At 32.9% G+C, this 20,021-nt stretch overlaps 3 protein-coding genes across 4 annotated transcripts; 1 reads left to right on the top strand and 2 right to left on the bottom strand.

The window, feature by feature from the left end:
- Positions 1-9: 9 nt before the first annotated feature.
- LOC109790744 (cypmaclein) lies at positions 10-4,490 on the bottom strand. 2 transcript variants are annotated; one of them, XM_083060009.1, is made up of 4 exons: positions 4,351-4,490; positions 2,163-2,241; positions 808-856; positions 10-484 (listed from the first exon to the last, which is right to left on the bottom strand). In XM_083060009.1, exons 2-4 carry the CDS (start codon positions 2,220-2,222, stop codon positions 303-305), a joined length of 291 nt encoding a protein of 96 aa, XP_082916135.1. In that variant the 5' UTR covers positions 2,223-2,241; positions 4,351-4,490; the 3' UTR covers positions 10-302. The 2 variants fall into 2 exon arrangements, with proteins under 2 accessions (XP_082916135.1, XP_020205550.1); XM_020349961.2 differs by lacking the exon at positions 4,351-4,490 and having other exon boundaries at positions 2,163-2,419.
- A 1,080-nt stretch (positions 4,491-5,570) lies between these two features.
- LOC109795574 (Mitochondrial transcription termination factor family protein) lies at positions 5,571-8,684 on the bottom strand. The gene is made up of 3 exons (XM_020355117.3): positions 8,525-8,684; positions 8,166-8,236; positions 5,571-6,303 (listed from the first exon to the last, which is right to left on the bottom strand). The coding sequence occupies exons 1-3, from the start codon at positions 8,577-8,579 to the stop codon at positions 5,734-5,736; spliced, it is 696 nt and encodes a 231-aa protein (XP_020210706.1). The 5' UTR covers positions 8,580-8,684; the 3' UTR covers positions 5,571-5,733.
- Positions 8,685-10,121: 1,437 nt separating this feature from the next.
- On the top strand, positions 10,122-17,291 carry EMB2756 (transmembrane protein (DUF616)). Its single transcript, XM_020381720.3, has 7 exons — positions 10,122-10,794; positions 11,143-11,925; positions 13,080-13,432; positions 15,022-15,233; positions 16,083-16,339; positions 16,428-16,606; positions 16,738-17,291. Exons 1-7 carry the CDS (start codon positions 10,554-10,556, stop codon positions 16,819-16,821), a joined length of 2,109 nt encoding a protein of 702 aa, XP_020237309.1. The 5' UTR covers positions 10,122-10,553; the 3' UTR covers positions 16,822-17,291.
- The last annotated feature ends 2,730 nt before the right edge of the window (positions 17,292-20,021 follow it).

Below are 20,021 nucleotides of genomic sequence, written 5' to 3'. Positions count from 1 at the left end.
AAGTGGAGCTATCAGCAATATCGACTAAGATTATTACTAAGCCGCAAATATCATACATTGGCTTGCCTTGTACTAATAAGAAATACTGCAGCATTCAAAACAATTAATGAGATCTTAGTCATCCATTTTCCCACCTAGCTAGTGCTATATATCATATATGTTCTTCAATTCCCTCATTCCCCGATCGATATTCCCACGTAGTAGTTCAGACAAAGTATATTGCATATTTATTTATTTAACTGCATGCATGCATATGATGACGAATAATACACTAGGTAGTTAGTCTGAGTACTCATGCATGTTCAAGGGCACTTGAGCTTTCCTCCGTGTGTGGTGAGTCTAGCATAACAAGGACACATGTCTCTGTTCCCAGCTGTGCCAGGTGGCACGCAGTTGCACCTCTGGCAACAAGTGTTGCATGCCCTTAGGCACATTACGTGCCTCCCAGCCTTACTGCACCTGTAATTGCACTTCCCACCGCAATCTGCACCATATCAAGCTTTTCATATGTAAATCAATCAGATACCATAATTAAGTTCGCAAGATTAAGTGTGAAGGAGAGCAAAGAGACATATAACTTCAAAATTGTTGTTCAACACAACAATCTATGTATATATATGCATGATATATTTTTTGCACTACAGTCTTTATTTCTTCCATTACAATGCCCATCAAATTTATAATAACTAGATTAACAATCTATCACTTTACTAATTACTAGATTTTGGATTATTTGATCCATCTAAACTTACTTTATCATCACTAACTAAACTACAAACAGTACAGTGCTCAGACTCTCAATCTTACCTATCTTCTGGGCGGCAACCATGTGCTGATTTCCATTATAGATCCCCAACTGAAAATTAGGAAAAAACGAAAAAGAGAAAATTAGCGATCTGAATACTATAGTCGAAGAGGTTCAAAAGTTCTGTCTAGCTTAGCAAATAATAAGATAAAGATGGGAGAGTAAAAAGTAAGGTAATAAATAAGACAGCATTGAATTAATGGCTTTTCGGGATAAAACATACCAAAAAACTTTCCAGAAATTAAAATCATATCATGATCATAATTCAAGATTTCACATATGAAAAATCTGTATTCCCCGAACGATTTTTGGTGTTTTTGCTGGTATGATATATGTTGTTACTTTGGAAACGTGTCATGGATGGGTTGATCGCTGCATTTAAGTAATGGCTGCTGAAATTTGTCTGTTGTCTTGTCATGTACTCATGTTCCGTATAAGAAATATTTAACAACTAACAAATTTTTATACCGGACATAGATACTTAGACCAAAGTTTTCTTAGACAATATTCCAAATTCAAGTTTTTTGAATGAAAAAAAATGTAGTTTAAAGAAAAGGTTCTACTAAAAGTATCCAATCAAGTTTTTTTGTCAGATATCGCTCAAAGTTAGTGTGCTTATTCCATCAGTAATTTTTTAGTGTGTTTCATAAAATTCAAGAGGGACTGGTGTCTGCACATTTTGGTGGAGGAAAGCTACTGCAAGCTGGAATAGTCCTTATAAAGTATACAAGAAAAATATTTGGAAGCTTTGCGTGATGAAGTTACTTTGCTGATAAGAACTTGTGCCACCGATCTTATTCAAATTATTTTTTCAAGAACTGACACGCAGTGCCATTATATAACTTAGGTAGCAATGGTTTCTTTTTGAAATTATCATTTTCTGCTGACATCGTTTATCCTCATAGTTTAGTCAATCCATCACTTGGAGTGTCTTCCTTTGCTATTCATTTTATTGGAGCAAGTTGTCTAGAAGACTTCAAAGGTCACATGCTTTATCAAAGAGTTTTAGAGTTTTCTCATGTGTCAAAAGTATAAAGGGAGTGCCTTTTGATTGTTCTAACATGTGATCTATCTTTGGTACATGGGAGACTTTTTTGATTTCTGTCTTATGATAAGAGGCGTGATGTTTATCAAGTTATTGTAGCAAAACATTGGTCTTTGCAAAACTTTGTACATCTTATACTGGTTTTCACTCCTTTTTCTCAATAATATTTTTTCTTATGAAAAAAGGTGAGGAAAAAATATGATGATCGATATAACTCACCATGACCTGAATAGATATCATAAAACAAGGGAAGGAAGTAATATTGTAATAAAAAACACATATATCATGAATGAATTATCACTAGTACTTTACCTCTTGTATAAGGATGAAGCAGAGAATAGCCAAGATCACTGTGTTTCTGGTGAGGGCCATATTTAATTTTACCTGCTTTCTTAAGTCAAAAGCAAATTAAAACAAGGTTTTAAGACAGAGACAGTGACACAGAAAATTGTGGGTCTGAAGCTTTGAATTGAATGTGCGAATATTTATATGGAAAAAGAAGGGTTGTTTTTTGAGATGAGGATAGGTTCCATCTGTAGCAAGATAACAACTACCAGATTCATATGCATGCACTTTGAAAGTTTTGTAGCCGTGAAAGAATTGACGACTAAGTAAATTATGTTGTTACCTGAACTTTTTGTTTGCCTTTGTCCGAGGACACAAACTTATTGGCTAAGCTATTACTTTTTGTGGTTTTAATAATTAATTATCACAATTCCGTCCTCTTCCTATGGCTATGCATTTTAGCCTTAAATAGAAGGCCACTATATATGCTAGGTAACACTTGTAGTCACGATTGGACAACTATGAAGAAAAATGAAATTATAACTTTGACACCGAATGTACTTCTGTCATTTACTGAATGTAAATCCTAAATAATTTATGAATCTGATAAAGTTGCACTAATGTATACGTGTCTCAAATCCTTGCAATCAACTATTTATATATAGTGTGTTTGTTTCTGTCTTTTCTTTTTCTGTTCTTTGTGTGGTTTAGTGGCTATAGCCTATAGCTAGCCGGCATATAAATGTTGTGATTCTATACAAAGTTATAAACTGTTTCTCACTTTGTTTTCAATTCTATTTCTAATATGTTAAAGTTTATCCCAAATCTAAATGTTGGGCCCTGTTTCCAAATTTGATGTATTGATAAATGATAAATAATTCTTTTGTTATTTGAATAACCTTGTTGGGGCTTAATAAGCATCAATTTGATTGATCAGTCAACGGTGGTTAAGAGATTCAATGGATTATCATGTGGATAAACAATAAAGATTAGAATGCTAATAGTGCGTCAAAACTACGATTAGAATTAAATTTACTAATCTCAGATAAATGATATTTGTACAACAATTTATACAATATTATTTTTATATTTATCTCTCTTATATTATTTATTACATTCATTGATGATACAGAAAAATAAACAATAAGAATGCCTACTAATTATTGTATGAAATATTTTACAAGTATCATTACTCAAATATTAATTCTAGTCGCATACGATCAGACGTATTATAAGGATCAGAATGGTATCAGAAAAAATATATGAAGGAAACCTTATGAACCAATTTGTATTAACTAATCCATTAACTTGTCACTTTTTTTCATACAACAAATTGACCTAAGATTGCTATCTTGCCGCCACTTCACCTATCAATATCTCTTTCAATGAGCTAGCGTCGGTTCATGTTTCTTTCGAAAGTCTTCTTTCTAATCGAAATATTCACCAAACTACTTCTATAAAAATTCTTGTCAAGTATTAAATGGAAAAGGCCAATAACACACACGTCATAGGCTTCTAATAGTTGAGTTTGTTCAAGTTTGAGGGGTTTGAGTAAATATCACAATCTCTACCTGTACGTAGTAACAATTGTCAAATAACTAAAAATATTTGTTAGTAGTATCTGAAAGAATTATCCTCCGAAAAGCTAATTCTACTAATTAGAGATAGCTAACCCAAAATCACATATATAAAGATTCAACAAGCAAATCAACAAAATTGACGGTCCTGTTCTGTACTCAAGCTGGATTCACATGAAAGAGTGAAAATACATCACAAAAAATGTTAATTTGTTGTTGGGTGTGTACTGATTAGTGTTCCACCACTATATAATTATAATATATATATATATATATATATATATATATATATACTGAAACATATATGCGTAGGTGACAAATGGCGTTAATCGTAAGTGATTTTTTTTTTCAGGCACAATAGGACTGAAGAAAATTACTATATTTGGAAATTGGTTTGTTCAACTTCAGTAGTCTGAAAATGGAAAATGAATTCAAATTTGGAAGAGGGGTGTCAATGACACATGCATAGAACAGGTAAAATGAAGAAACTAGTGGACCAATTATCTCCATAACCAAATTCTTACACAAGCTAATTCCTCTAATTTAGACATCAAATGATAAGTTCCAGAGATTCATAGGATTAAGAAAAACCAAATAATAAATGTTAGCGGTTATGTTGAAGAATTGAAATAACTTACTATATATGACAAATCCTAGTCACCGTGCCCAAAGTAGCTTTTGGAATTAAGGGAGTATACTGCAAATGCTCAAGAGGGTTTTAAGGTCACATGCATGCACAGAAAACACTCACAAGAATTGAATGAAAGAGTTTACGTCAATGCAGTTAATTAAAATATGCATCGTATAGGAAAAGTTTGGTATATATAAATGGTGTAAAAGATGTTGTCCAAAGATGTGGCGTGAGTTGATTGATGATTTGTTTTGATTGCTGAAAAGCAGCTGAAGTTATGATCAACAAAATCTGCATGCAAGGTTTCAGTTTGGTTTGTGACTTGTATGAGCCAATTTTTTAAGCTTGAAAGATGAAACCAACACAAAGAGGTGTGAGGAAATCATTATTACTCTTCAAGGTACGTTTGACACAAAGTGATATAACCAAAATCAAGTTGAAAGAGAAAATTCACTTTTTATATATAGATATATATATATATATATATTTTTTTTTTTTTCATTCTTTTATTATTTGCTGACTTCGTTAGAGAGGAGAATAAGCCCAACAATTTGGTTATGGTTTGCTACTTGTGTTATAATTATTACATTTTTTTTAGTGTGAAGTGCACAATAACATTACTTATTAAATAAATTAGTTTATTATAGTGTGTTTGTATAACGTTGTAAATAGACTCTTACACAACTTGATTGTGAAAACCCACCTGACCAACAAAGTGAAAATCATTCCCCACTTTTCAATATTTAATGATGAATAAAATCAAATAAAAATGAAATAAAATAAAGTTATCATTCATTATTTAAATATTATTTGATACAATGGAAACAACAAAAAGAAAAGTTCCATCTAATACCCATATTGGAGGGGAAGAAAAGGAGAGAATGGAATGCCTAACATTTATATCATGTTTCATTCCATTCCATCATCATTTAATCAATTTAAACAGTAAAACTATAATCATTTTAGTTCATTCCATTCTATTTCAATTCATCATATCTCTTTCTATCAAGCTTAAGGGGAGGGGAAATTTCCATAAGAGTTGTAATTATTCCAACCTAGGATCAAATATTATTAAGAGCCGATCAACAATAAAAGCATCTTCCTACAAAATAACATGATTTATAAACAACCTTATTATGATTTAATTCATTCCATGGTCTGGACACTACAGCAATCAACAATTCACAGTAGTGTCTAAATCATAATTGCTCAATCAACCCCTTAAACTTGAGAATAAATTACTTCTTACCACTTGCATCCAAGAAAGTGAGAACCTTTCTTCACATACAATTCTGTCTTCTATTTAAGTTGTAGAGGGTGTGGATAAATGAACAAAGAAATTATGCACCAGTCTACTAATGTTACAAAAAGATACATCTTATCCAATCTCCTAGAAGCGAGCCCAGCATCTAGTGCATTGTGCAATACAGTCTCCCTTACAATCAACGTTGTAACCCAAAACCTTTGGATTTCTAAGGAGAAGGTTCCTAAGAGATTTTCCTTCAATACTCCACTGCTCCTCTAGGATCTTTACATTGCCTTTTAACTCTTCCTCTAAATTACATCCAAGAACTTCTGGAAACTTTTTAAGCAACTTGGACAGATCATCATCAGAAAGATTTAAACTCCTTAGATAGTCCAGTATTCCATTTACTGTCTCGAGTTTCGGAACTTCCTTTTGACGTTCTTCTCCCCAATAAGGGGAATGAACAAGACCAAATGCTTTTCCGAGTATCTTGTCCTTTTCTTCATCACTAAAGTTAAATGCAGACAGAGCTTGTCTACATGCTTCCCACATACTCTGATCTTCATTACTTGTGATTATATTTTCTATCTGTGCAGTTGAGTGCAATATCCAATGTTTGGTAGAAAGATTTGAGGTCCATGTTGATGTTGCTACACTTGGTGAAAATCTGATATTTGGCAGCGGAATACTTGATGATGCAGCAGCAAGATCAGCCTGCATGATCATATACAATTTTCAGACTCAGATGACCATTATTAATTTATTAGCATTAAGTATAAAATCTTTTACACTCGTTAAATGTTCCAATTTCCAACTCTGGCCATTGCAGATCTAAATGCAAAGGTTTAATATTGATAGTGCGTAAGGCATAAATAAAAAAACAGAAATGTAAGTTGAAATACATTAATGAATGTGTGACAATATGATTAAATTCAAACCTCTACCAGTGTTGTTTGTTTTACTGTTTGAATATCATTCAACGGATTTTTTACATTTTTCAAAGCAAAAAAATAGAAGTAAGGAAAGAGATGGATTACCGTCCAGTTTCATTCAACGTGAAAACAAACACACGCTACATTCTTAAGGAGAAATGTCAAAGCATGACTTAGTAAAATTAAAGAAAAGGTTCAGATATGCAGTGAATAAAATTATAAATTAAAAAAAAAATTATATATATATATATAGGAGCTCAATACTCATCCCGATATGCAACTCTTCAAGAAGCAGGTTGAGGATGGGACAATCTAGAACAAGGAACAGTGAAATTTACTTTTCTGAAGCTTAATATTTTAAACTGATATTTATTTGTGAACAAAACAGTATTCTGTAGCAGCATTTCAAAGTCTTGGATTTTCAGTTGTGGATCTTATCCATTTCTTAATGGGCAAAATAATGAAATAAAGTTCCTTGCTGAATATTAGCCTTTATAGGGAGTAAAAAAATGTAACCTATGTTAGGCAATCTAAGCATTTTGAGTGTAACTATTTATCAAGTCGGCCATAATGGAATACCCCCACCTGTCAGAATAATCACATTTATTTATTCTTACATTAATAATAAAAAGAAAAAGATCCTTCATATTTGCTCTATTCAATTCTCTTCCATGTTCCTTTATATAAAAGTCAATATCCAAAACAAAAAATATGGTTCTTCTCAGTTCTCACAGTTTGAGACAGTAAATACATATCGTAAAACCATAGCCTTTTTTATTTCAGCCTCCAATTCCACCGACAAAAAATACAAAACCGTGAAAGCATTCCTATACACTTCAATCCTAGAAAAGATATCTGGATATCAAAATCCCGCTTGTGGGAAGTTAAGCATGTCAGCACAGTACTACTTTTCAATACAAAATCTCCATGATGATTGAATGAATGTGTTGTATACTAACAAAGATATCTCTTAGGACAAAAGAGCACCCACTCTTCAGTTTATAGCATAAACTACAACCCATTCTCTGAAGAAAAATAATCATCTGAAAACATGGCAACGCCCATCATTCGGCCAGTTTCATGGATTATGAACAAATGAAAAGGCTAACATGGTCCTATCCAAAGAAAGATGGCAAACTTTACACTTCTCTTCAATATCCACACAGCAAAGCAAACACAATAACTAAAAAGGCAAAACTTACAAAAAGTTTCTTAGATACTTTTGGTGTTATTATCCACTCAGAATTATAGTTTCATTCTAATAATCTATGTTAACATTTAACGCAAACCTTTATGACACAAATTAAAGAGACAAAATCTTAATTTTGATTGGAAAACAACATCAAAAGTATTTATGGAACTACACCTAAGTTTATGGAGTATCTTCTACACTTGCTTCCTAGATTACTATTTGCAATTATACTGCTGACAGAACAAGAGAATCCCCCAAAAGTTACTAACTGTAACCCACTTTTTACTGATTAACATCTAAGTTTATACAAAAACAGATTTCCGTCTTTCTCTGGACTAGCATATAAGGATAAATCTAAATATGAATTTTGTTTTATCAATCTTTCCAGACAAACCATTTCCTAGCAAACACACATAAAACTAGAAGAAAAAAAAAATGTTAAAAGCATTTACCCTGCAATTGCAAAACTGTGCTGCAGAATCAATTGTAAGTAAAGGGGAATTCAACTGCTTCCCTAGCATCCCTGCACTACCAAAATAACATTAATATCTGATCATAGTAAATTATAAATTACAACCAAAAAAACAAAAAAGGAAGATAGAGTTGAGATTTTCAATGATAACTTCTCCCATTAATCAAGACTAAAGCAAAGTCAACGCTCTAAAAGAGTCACAAAATTCAATGACAATCAAAAGAGAAAACCCCCCATGTTGATTTGAGATTTTCAATACGATAATAGAGCCAGAATTTGTCATGTTAAAAAGGGACAAGAAATAAATGAATAGCAGAGAAAAGTTGAACTTGAAGGTACCAGAGCGTCGAGAAGGAGGAGACAGCGTCAATGATGCCAACTTGAGACTCTCCATCAACGCTCTTGTGCTTCTTCGCCAATTTGCTTACGCAACACCATTACCCAAAAAACACTCATTTTGTGGAGTTTGAGGTTCTATCATTTGGTGGCTCAGAAAATTGCACATAAACCTCCCCAAAACTTGCTCCAATATTTTAAATTTGTTTTTTTTAATCTTAAAATTAATATAAAAATATATGAAAAAAAAGAATACAGTAATTTTATATTCTCATTGAAAAACAAGCAATTATGTATCTCATACAATACGATAAGTTTGTTGATTTTATAATAATTAATTTAAATATCTTTATAACAATTTCTAAAAGTGTGGGAGAGAAATTTATTTATTTTAAGAATAAGTCTTCGTAAACTTATTTTATTATAAGAAAATATTAAATTTTAAAAATCTAATTGAATTAAATTTTTAATATATATATATATATTAAATTTACAACATCTTATATTTTATTATATAAATTAAAATAAATATAAAAAAATATTTTTATTATTATTTAATAATTTAAATTAATAAAATAAAGTAATATGTATGTATATAAAAAAGATAAGAGATCAAATTATTCATAAAGTAATTCTCTTGATAAAGTTATTTTTTTTATAACATGTTAAATTTTAATAATTCAATCATTAAATTAAAAAATTCTAATATATAAATTAAGTTTATATTTTAAAAAAATTTAAAAATTATTTTATAATTTATTTCATTAATTCAAATTGATAGATAATTATAAAAATATTTTATTTGTTAATTTGAATTTATATAATAAATACTAAAAATCAACAATAATTTTTAAGTATAAGAATCAAAATATGAATCTTGTACAATTATAAAGACTCAATAAACAAATAAACTTAAATTATTTTTAATGGAATTTGATACAAATTTTACTGAAAATTGTATTTTTTTTACTATATAATAATATTAATAACAATAATAATAAATTTAAACTTTATCATTTCATACAAATTATGAAAAATGTTTATTATTATTAGTAGTATAAAGTTTGGAACCACAATGATTAATCTATGGGTAAGAAGTCAAAATAGTTTGGTGTAAATTCGGCAAAAAATAAAGTAGTATAAATCCAATTTTCAGTACTGAATAGAATATTTTTAAAACAACAATAAATGGCATTATTCGTGGATCAAGTTAAAATCACTACTCGCGCCATGCTTACGGTACGCCATATCATATCTATGGGAAATAATGTTTGCCTTGAGTTACTTCATTTATTGTGAATTTCGCAACATTTTAAATAAAATATAGTAAAATCTATTTCCAAAACTTCAATCACATTGATATTTTACTTGGTAAAACTATTATGCGAGATTTTCTAAAACTGGATGAACTCAATCCATGATCCGTTTTCCAAAACTAAAATTGATCTTCATTTAAACACAATCTTACCAATGTGAGATCTTCTAAATGTGGATCAAAACATGATAAGAGTATATTTAATAGAACCCAACAAACAATACTAATAATTAAACAACGCGTATTTCTATATCATATATATATCAAAGCGGAAATGGAAAAAGAACACCACAGAAAAAGTTTATAGCCCAATCATTAAAAGATTATACCCTTTATTGGCATCTAATTTCAGGGAGAAAAAAAGAAATTCCAATTCAAACTCCGCCCAAGTCACCGGCGGCACCGTCGCCGGCCACGTTTCTCTCTCATATTTACTCATCTATGCTTGCTCATACATATCCATTTTTATTTTATTTTTTGGATTAATACAAATTGAAAACTGGGGTACCCATTTTTTTTTTTATTTTCTCAAAATCAAGTCCCAAGAAAAGAAAAAATCAACCATCGTCTTCCATCGCGTGCTTGACACTCTTGTTCACCTCACACCCACCCGAAATCTACAGGACCCCATCACACCAAAGCATCAAAGCTTGAATCTTTGAGCGAAACAAGCACGTGGGTAAGTGTGTGTGTGTGTGTGAGTGTCATTGTTATGGTATGGCTCAGCAGAGGCAATCGGGAATGGAGAGGTTTGGGGTGAGAGATCTGCACCACGCCAACGGCGCTGGCGATCACGTCGCCGTCGGGATTCGCGGCGCCGCCGCCCACAAGCAGCCGCGGCTCCGGCGATCGGCGCGATCCGACAGGAGTACCTATCTGTCGGTGGCGGCAATCCTCGTTTTCCTCTTCCTCGTACTTGTCGTCACTGTGCTCGCGTTCTCTTACATTTCCAGAGACGGTGAAGTTCTGCTTTCAATCACTCTTTTCTTTCTTTCTTTCTTTCTTTGATCACAATGCATTTGTTTTCTTGGGGTTCTTGAGCACCTATGTGAGTCAACATTGTGGGTTTTACTTTTGCATGAATTTGAGTGTGATTTCTTGTTTAGTTGTTGGGTGAAGTTGTTGAGAGGGAGAGGGTTTTTGAATCTGTGATTTTCCTTGGTTGATGTTTTGGTTTGGGTTTTTGAGTTTGTTGAATTGGGGCTAGGTTATTTGGCTAAGTAATAGATTGAGTTTTATGGTTTCTTCTATGGTTTTTAGATGATTTTGTTTCTGGCTTTTTGAGATTGCCAATCTGTGGTTGCAGAAATAAGTAGCAATGGTGATGATAATGATGATTTAAAGAGTGATTCTGATTTTCTTACAAATGTACCTCGGATACAGAGGAAGAAAGTCCTTGACTTTGGGCATGCCTCTGGGGGGCATGGCCGGGATTCGAGATATTGGGATAGGGATGATCGGAGGAGGGATGGTGATTATGATGAGGATATGATGGAGCAGACAAGTAAGGATCCTGGAGATGAAACTGCTGAAGATGAAGCTTCTGAAAATTTGGAGCACAAAGTGAAGTCTTCTAAGGATGGTTCTGACATGGGTATAAAGCGGAAGGGCGTTGGCTTGTATAATGAAGCTGGACGTCATGAGTTGAAAAGGTATGAAGCAGAATACGAGGCTTCTTTGAAGAATCTGGGACGCTCTGCTGAAGATGATGGGAAAACGTCGCATGATACTGATCTGGAAAAGAAGAACGCCGCAGATGACACTGAGGATGAATATGATGACTTTTTTGATTTTCATGACGCTCAAATGGAAGATTCCAGTGATAGCAAAGATATGAGAGGGAAACATTCTAATTCTGATGTGCTAGGCTTGAACAATGAAGTTCATATAGAATCTAATGATTCTTTTGGTGAGGGAAATGATGATGTTACATCTAAGGATGCTACCTCTGAGGATGTTGACGGGGCATCTTCCTTGAATAAAAAGAATTCTCATGATGTAAAAACAAATTCTAAACACACAAATGGACAATCAACTAAAAAATTACATCTCGAAACAAAGAAGAAATCCAGACGACGCAAATTTTCAGGTGAAGTTCATTCTTTCTGATGCTTTTTTTAGTAGATCTCCCAAATTATTAGTTGTTGTATTAAACTCCTTTGGAAAGTTATTTGAATCTGTATTCAGTATCACTTTATTCGTTACCTCGTTACTGTTGTTCATGAATTAACTTTTGTTGCATTCAATTTACTGATGCGTAGGGGCAAATATTATACTTTTGTTCTGTTGTTAATCTGGAAATGGGGCACTGTGGAAACTAGAGGCCCATTTATGGGTTGGAGTGAGGGGTATTATCTGGTCTAATGATAGGAATATAGTTTGAGAATTGAGATATCCTTGACATGATGAATATGTTGTTGTTGATTACCTGCATCATACCATCTAGTGAGGTACATAGCATATTGGTCCATTGATTTTTGTCTAGTCTCCTGCTTGTGGTGTATTAAATTAATATAATACTCATGGTCTAATAATGTAGTGGTTCTGATCAACTTGATGACTTCATCTGAACACTGGAGCCAGATACTTTAGGCTATTTATCTGTAGAAAAGTGGCAAGTTTCCGCATCTTTTTGAAGTCTAAGGACAAAATATACGAATACTTTATTTATTAATGCCTTTTTAAGAAGTGTTTAGGACTTATTTCCTTTTGTGGTCTGTCAATCAAAAGACGATTCTCTAGATATGGAAGTTCAGATGAAATCACATGGTGAACATAAATTTCAATTATAACTTACATCAGCTGCAATATTTTGAGAGCAGGAGGGCATGTTTATTATATTCAAAATAAAAGATTAATTGGTCTAATCAGGATGGTTTCTAACTTGTTAAGTATTAGATAATAATATTAACTCTTATTTTTATTATTTTTATTTAAATAGATCTATGGTTTAAATTGATTCCATGGAAATCTGTATAAACATGGTTGATTGTTTATGTGTGATTAGTTTTTTCTCTTCACTTCAAAAATTAACATAGTTTAAAAATAGTTCCAATTTTATATAGATATATCCAATTGGTTTTATTTTAGTCCGTTTTAATGCCACCATTATATTTTCCAAACACTCATAGAAGTGGTTTTGTTAATGATATTCTTTATCACCACTTTTACCACAAAATTATGAATAAATAAAAAAAAAGAAAAAAAAAAGAAGCTCTGATTGACATGTCTGCTATTTTACAGGATCCTGTGAGATGAAATTGTTAAACTCAACCTCACAGCTTGTAGAACCTCTAGAAAGTCGAAAATTTGCAAGATTTAACTTACAGTACACGGATAAAGAAGAAAAGCCACCGGGAGAAGAACATTGGGTGCCCAGATTTGCAGGCCATCAGAGCTTAGAAGAGAGAGAAAATTCATTTTTGGCACGTGATCAGAAAATAAAGTGTGGTTTTGTTAAAGGTCCTGAAGGGTCTCAAAGTACTGGATTTGACTTGACAGAAGATGATGCAAGTTACATCAGCAGGTGCCACATTGCTGTTATTTCTTGCATATTTGGAAACTCTGATCGCTTGAGGACCCCAGCCACCAAAACGGTAACAGGTCTACTTTATCTTTTATTTTATTTTGTGGGGTTGGAGAGGATTTTGGATGTTAGAAATCACAGTGTGAATTTTCCAATGAAATATTACATTATTTCATCATTTCAAGTAAAACTGGTTATGCTTTATTCTCTGTGCTGCATCTATAATTATTTTGATCTACATGTCATAAATTCTGATTATAAGATTGCCCAAAAGTCTCTGTAGAATTGGATACCAATTGTTTGTGTTTTGACATGGTTGTAATGCTTCCATGTTTGTTGTTTAGACTATTCCTCCCCAAGGAATTTCTCTGCTGCTGACATCTGACATGATGGGTTGTAATTTGTTGGTTCTGTGTTTGAGGATGGACTTGTAATGATGCTGATAATGTGCTGTTTGTATGTATATGTGATACTTTAATAGAGTAGTAGACTGTTCAGGATCCCAGTTGAAAGGTAAAGGACTTGAGTCCCACATTCAAAGACGGGATTTTGGCATGGTTTATATAAGATATTGGGCTCTCCAACTATGATGGCTAATTTTTGAAGTGTGGTTCTTCTAAAGTTTTGATCCGTTTGTGTCAGAGCTTTTCACCATATCTCTCAAACAAGCAATGTGGGTGGTGACATAGACACTGCAATGCTTGCCCAAAACTAGTCAAAGGCTAGTGCCCAGCCAACCTGCATGGGCATTGAGGTTGCAGTACATGGTGATGGTGGGATGTTAGGATCCAATTTCAAGGTATGGGACCTGAGTCTCACATTGGAAGTAGGGTATATCTGTGTGGGCTTTGTAAGGCCTTGAGCTCTCCAACTTCAATGATTAAGTTTTGTGGTGTGGTTCTCCTAAGGTTCCTGTCAGACCAACAAAGACACATGAATTTTTTAACAATGAGATAATAAGTCCCCTGTAACACTTAACATGCATTAGGAGAAAAATAGGTTCCCTTCAAGAGTTGGGCATTAAATGTTTGGCTTCACAGACAAAAAAAAAAAAGATACTCTCACACTGTAGGGCTAATTTCTATCCAATAAAGGTATTTGATTGAAAATAGAAAGGGAAATGCAGAAAAGATAGAAGAGCAAAAGTGCTCCCAGTCCCAGCCAAGGAAGTACATCCTCCTGCCCTAGCTATCAGCTGTCAAATGTAAAAGATACCGTATCCCCCACTATATTAGATTTCCATTTCTCTCTCTATAACTAACTCCTCCATCTCACACAGCCATCGTACATACGCCTTTTCCAATTACAATTGGGCCTTAGGTTTAGGCCTACGAGAGTATACTTTTAAGTTTTAAGGCCTTCCTTGATGATACGGGCCTATCACATACTGCTTCAAATTTGTAAGTAGCCTATGAAAAAGGGACAAAAGATTTTATGCACACTCCAGGGTAATATTTTAAGCTTTACCAATTGATATAATCATTCCTTAACTTTCTCATAATTGTATTTTTATTAGCATTGAATGTTTTGGTTTTGAAAGTGCATTGTTGGAACCATTGAAATCTTAAACACAGATTCTTATATGTGAACTATTTGACTTTTGATGTAGTGCCACAAAGCATGTTTTATTTGTATTGATCTGAGTTATCATGTTTTCAGGTCACTCGATTGTCAAGGAAGAATGTCTGCTTTGTGATGTTTACTGATGAAATTACAATACGGACACTTTCTTCAGAAGGTCATGTGCCTGATAGAATGGGTTTCATTGGCTTTTGGAAATTAGTGGTAGTGAAGAATCTACCCTTTGATGATATGCGGCGAGTTGGCAAAATACCGAAGTTATTGCCACATCGACTTTTTCCTTTTGCAAGGTCAGACTGATATGATAAAACATGTGTTGTTCTTTTGAATTTGACAGTGTTTATTTGGATGATGTTTTAATCAGGGTTACTGCTAAGTGGCATTAAATACCAAGACAAATATGTTGATAGATATGTATCACTTAAGATAAAATGGTGAAATTTTGATTTAGGTGGTTTTTACATTTGATTCTTTTATTGTGTATGTAGACCAAACTATTAGTATTGGAAGGAGGAAGGTAAAGTTGAAAGTAAGGAGTGACAGTAGTATAGATGTCACTGTCAGTTTTTACTAATGCTAAAGAACCTTGCATAAAGGTAAAATGTTACTGCATGATGAATCCTTGATGGGGTGGATTGATGAAAGAGATTTATGTGGAGTATTATATCAGTTTTATTAATTATTTATTGGTTTGAATATATTTCGGGTTAAGGCTTTGTTATACTTGTGGATGCAACTCTATTCCAATGGTTTAAAAGTTAGAGGTGTTTCTATGAAAATCCCAGGACGCCTTGGTATGTAAATTGCCTTAAATTTTAGAGATTCTTTAAATTCCTCGACCTTTCTAGCCTAATCCAACTTAGAAAATGAATCTTTGTGCATTTCTTAATTATAGAATCTTGGTTTTTGGGACAGTTTAGTCCTTATTTCAGTGGGGATTAACAGAATTGCAAATGCATTTTTATGTAGTGTTCTGTACATAGGTATCTGAAATCTTTAGACAGGTTTCTTATTGATTTTCTTTGTTATAAGTTGATTATTTAATTACTTATCATTTGTTTTGTGTATAATTTTCTTATTTCTTTTTTCTTGTATGTTTAATAATTTTATGCCTGTTTATCTTTCAAATTTCATTTCAGGTATTCAATTTGGTTGGATAGCAAATTACGGCTGCAGCTTGATCCTTTACTTATCTTGGAGTACTTTTTGTGGCGAAAGGGTTATGAATTTGCAATATCCAATCACTATGATCGGCATTGCGTGTGGGAAGAAGTAGCACAAAACAAGAGATTGAACAAGTATAATCATACGGTTATAGATCAACAATTTGCATTTTACCGTGCTGATGGACTGGAAAAATTTGATGCATCGGATCCAAACAAGCTTCTTCCAAGCAGTATGTTCTCTCAAGGATTTATTATCTGTCAATTCTCCATACTCGCTGATTTAATGTACTGAAATGACTTGCAATATCTTTCTGACAGATGTACCTGAAGGTTCTTTTATTATTAGAGCACACACCCCGATGTCAAATTTGTTTTCCTGTCTTTGGTTCAATGAAGTTGACCGGTTTACACCTCGTGATCAGCTGAGTTTCGCATATACTTATCAGAAGCTGAGAAGGATGAATCCAGAGAAACCTTTCCATCTGAACATGTTCAAGGTAAAGAAACTTAAGCACAGACAGCTATAGTGGTAGTTGTGATATGATGGTTTTCTTTGCACTATGATAATTGATGCTTTAGTGGTATGGATGTACATTTCATGGTTTTTTTCTTGTCTTTTTATGCCCAGGACTGTGAAAGGAGACACATAGCGAAGTTGTTCCGTCATAGGTTGGATGAGAAGAGGATTAGTCATCAAAAAGCAACAGAATAATGCCACTTTTATATTAACATTTTTTTATTGCTATTGAGCTTGATCATATGATGTCAAAAAGCAATAGAATAATGCCAGTCTCCTCCATATATCTGTTGAAGTTGTGATCTCTGCTGCAGAGTTTGTCACATGATGATTCAACACAGGTGTTTCCCATGGAAGTGTTACTCAAAGTATGATCTGCTGTGTCATCCATGGAAACATAATTTTGTGGTTATGTTTTATCATATATCTCTTCCTCTTGTATCCTTCCATTTGTGACACAATTCATTTATGCCTTGGGAGACAAGCAAAGCATCGAATGACTCCCCTCACCATCACTACCACTGCTCATATTTCTTTTCTTAATTGGGATTGTTTGTATGTAGAAATTTTTGATAGGCCATTCATATTCACGTTAGAAATGATTCTTATTGATTTTATTACTTAAATATTTTACTATATTAGCATGGATAAGTTGTTAAATTAAATTTGTACCCTTCTGCTAATCTCTTTACTTTTGGGTTACTATATGATTTACTTGCTGCCCATACAGTAGTTTGCACCTGTCCAATTCTTAATAGAAAATAGTGTTTGACTTTTTTAATTCTTATTTTTTTATTACACGCCATTCTATTTTTTGGGAAAGTCGATCCGACTGACTTCTCAGTTCGGTCGAAAAGGAAAAAAAAAGAAGAAAAAAACACAACAACAACAACGGATGAGAAGTCAGGTTTGGGAGGAGGGTATTTACAGATGAATAAAAGGTGCAGTGTTAGGGGAAATAATTGGGAAAGGGTGTTATTTGGGGAATTTTTGTTGTAATATTTCAATAAAAAAAAAAGTTGCCCAACTCTATGATGTGATTGTGAATAGAGAAATGCTGGTGACATATTTTAATATATTCTTTTAAGATTTGAACACACCTTTATTATTTATTAAAAATCATGATAGGTCTCACTTTTTATTTTATATGTTTTATTCATGATTTTGGATTTTCTAATAAATTTTAATTAAAAGAAGGGGGTGAGTTAAATGGGAGATTGCTATCACTTCTCTTCTATAAAAAAAATTTAATTTTGGTGGTTTAAGTTTTTGGAGATAGCCTATTCCAACCAAGAATAGATAAGTTTTATATTCTACACATATAAATAAGTAATTGCTTCATATTTTCTTTTTCTTTTTTGGTGAATTACTTCATCTTATAGCAAGCCTCTTTCTTAGGAATCGTATTTTCACATACAAACAGCTAGTACATAAATATATCCGAAGGCCAAAAGATTTCAAAATAGAATATAAAACATAAAATTAATTAATCAAAAGATTCGAATGAAATTATGAAACTCATAATCATAAATAAAGAGAGATTATGTGTGATTCATATCTACTTTTATACACATTACATTAGAAGCATTGGACCCTAAACTCCTCATGGAATAAAAGTAATTAAAAACTCATAATTAACCAAACAATTTTCTTATAGAAAAAACGAATAATAATTCTTAGTGAAAATAGTTTGATCGTCAAAAATAAAATTAGAATTAGAATATCATTTTTCTTAATTTACTTTTAAAATTTTAGTGGAAAAGAGATTCTTTAAAACCTTAACAATAAGCACCATAGGAGGCCTATTCTTTATTTGAAGAAAAACACTTCTGACCTTGACAACTGTTAAGGCAATAGTACATCTGAATTCAATCATCTCTCTTGAAGAGAAAGAGGTAGCACACTTTGTTGAAGACAACTCCTCATTGAAAACCTCCCATAACAAGTCCATTGGTACCTCTTCATCATCTAGTCTTGTTATTCTCTTTCCATTTTGGACACATGAAAAGATATTCTTGTGGCCCTTAGAGACTAGTTTTGCTTCAAAGCAATCGTTTTCATCTCGTTTTCTTCCTTCCCTAATATCTTAGTAGGGATTAGAAGAGGCTTTTGGTGTTATACTCCACAAAGGAGGTGAGTCAATGCTACATGCACAAGTGTTACTAATTTTAGCCAAGCTCAAGTCTTATGTATCCATGGCTTGGTTGGTTAGGCAGTAATGAGCACTTTGTAAGATATTAGAGAGATGTGTGACTTTGGGTTATGTTTATAGGGTGGACTTGGTCCAGGTTGTTGTTTTTTTTTTGGGGGGGGGGGGGGGGGGGCTTAATTCAACAGCTACACTTATTGTTTACTACATATTAAGAATGGGGGTTTATTCATCTGCTATGAGGCTATGAAAACAATAGTTGAAAGTTGAAAAAATAAAAAAGAAAGTAAAAGTGAAAAAATAGACAACCAAGAATTTGGTTTTACACTAACTAAACATTTGAGATCATACCATATCTTTCATTTCTGGTTGATTAGAGGATGATCAAAAGCTTTAATATGTAATGCAACGCTAAAATGTATTGAAAAGGGCAAGTCAAGTCATGAAGGGATGTTTCATTAAATCCAAGACAATTTCTATTTACTCAACCATAGTTGAGGCTCCACATGGTTTACTCTGATGGTGACTGTGGCTAACAAACGATTACAATTTTGTGTTTATGATTGTTTGGAGAGGTATTTTGTGCTTGAATATAGAGAAAGTAAAGAGAGAATTAAAGAAACACCCAAAGTTTAAAAAATTTCTTTTCTTTATTGTTAACTTTTTTTTTCTCCTGTTTACAGTGGAATTCGTTTTATGGATTCTTTTTATTCGGACTAGCACCAAAAACGGTTTCAATTTAGGTATTTGATTTAATTCGGTTTAAAGACAAAGAACGTAGAAGGAAGAGTTAATAATTACTGGTTTCTAGATATTCATCAATGATTATCAAAAAATAGTGTTCATGAGCATAGATGCTTAAATAAACAGAATGAACAACAGATATACTTCCTATGCAAATCATGGTTCATAATATCTAAGCATTACAACATTGTCAGAATTTACGTAATTGAAAACTAAGTGATTACGAGAAATAAGAAGACTAAACTAATCCTAATCTAGAAAGGAAAAAAGAAAAGTGGTCAAGAAGCAACCATACCCAAAAACGATTCTATGCACGAAAGCCATATGCGCAAGCAGAAAGTGCTTCAGAGTTCTATTCAAGTATGAGTTTTTTCGACCTCGTGAAAGGCCAAACTTTGCCTATTTATAGAAACTCTCGAGAGCAGTTATCTTTCGTATGCATGCATCGTGGGTGTGTAACCGCTCTCCATATCAGATACGTGCTCTAAAGCGTAACTTCCCA

Source organism: Cajanus cajan, chromosome 7 (genome assembly GCF_000230855.2).
Source record: "Cajanus cajan strain Asha chromosome 7, NIPB_CcT2T_4, whole genome shotgun sequence".
Classification (NCBI taxonomy): Eukaryota; Viridiplantae; Streptophyta; class Magnoliopsida; order Fabales; family Fabaceae; genus Cajanus; species Cajanus cajan.
The sequence above is the reverse complement of the archived record's forward strand: the minus strand, read 5'-3'. Positions and strand labels throughout refer to the sequence as shown.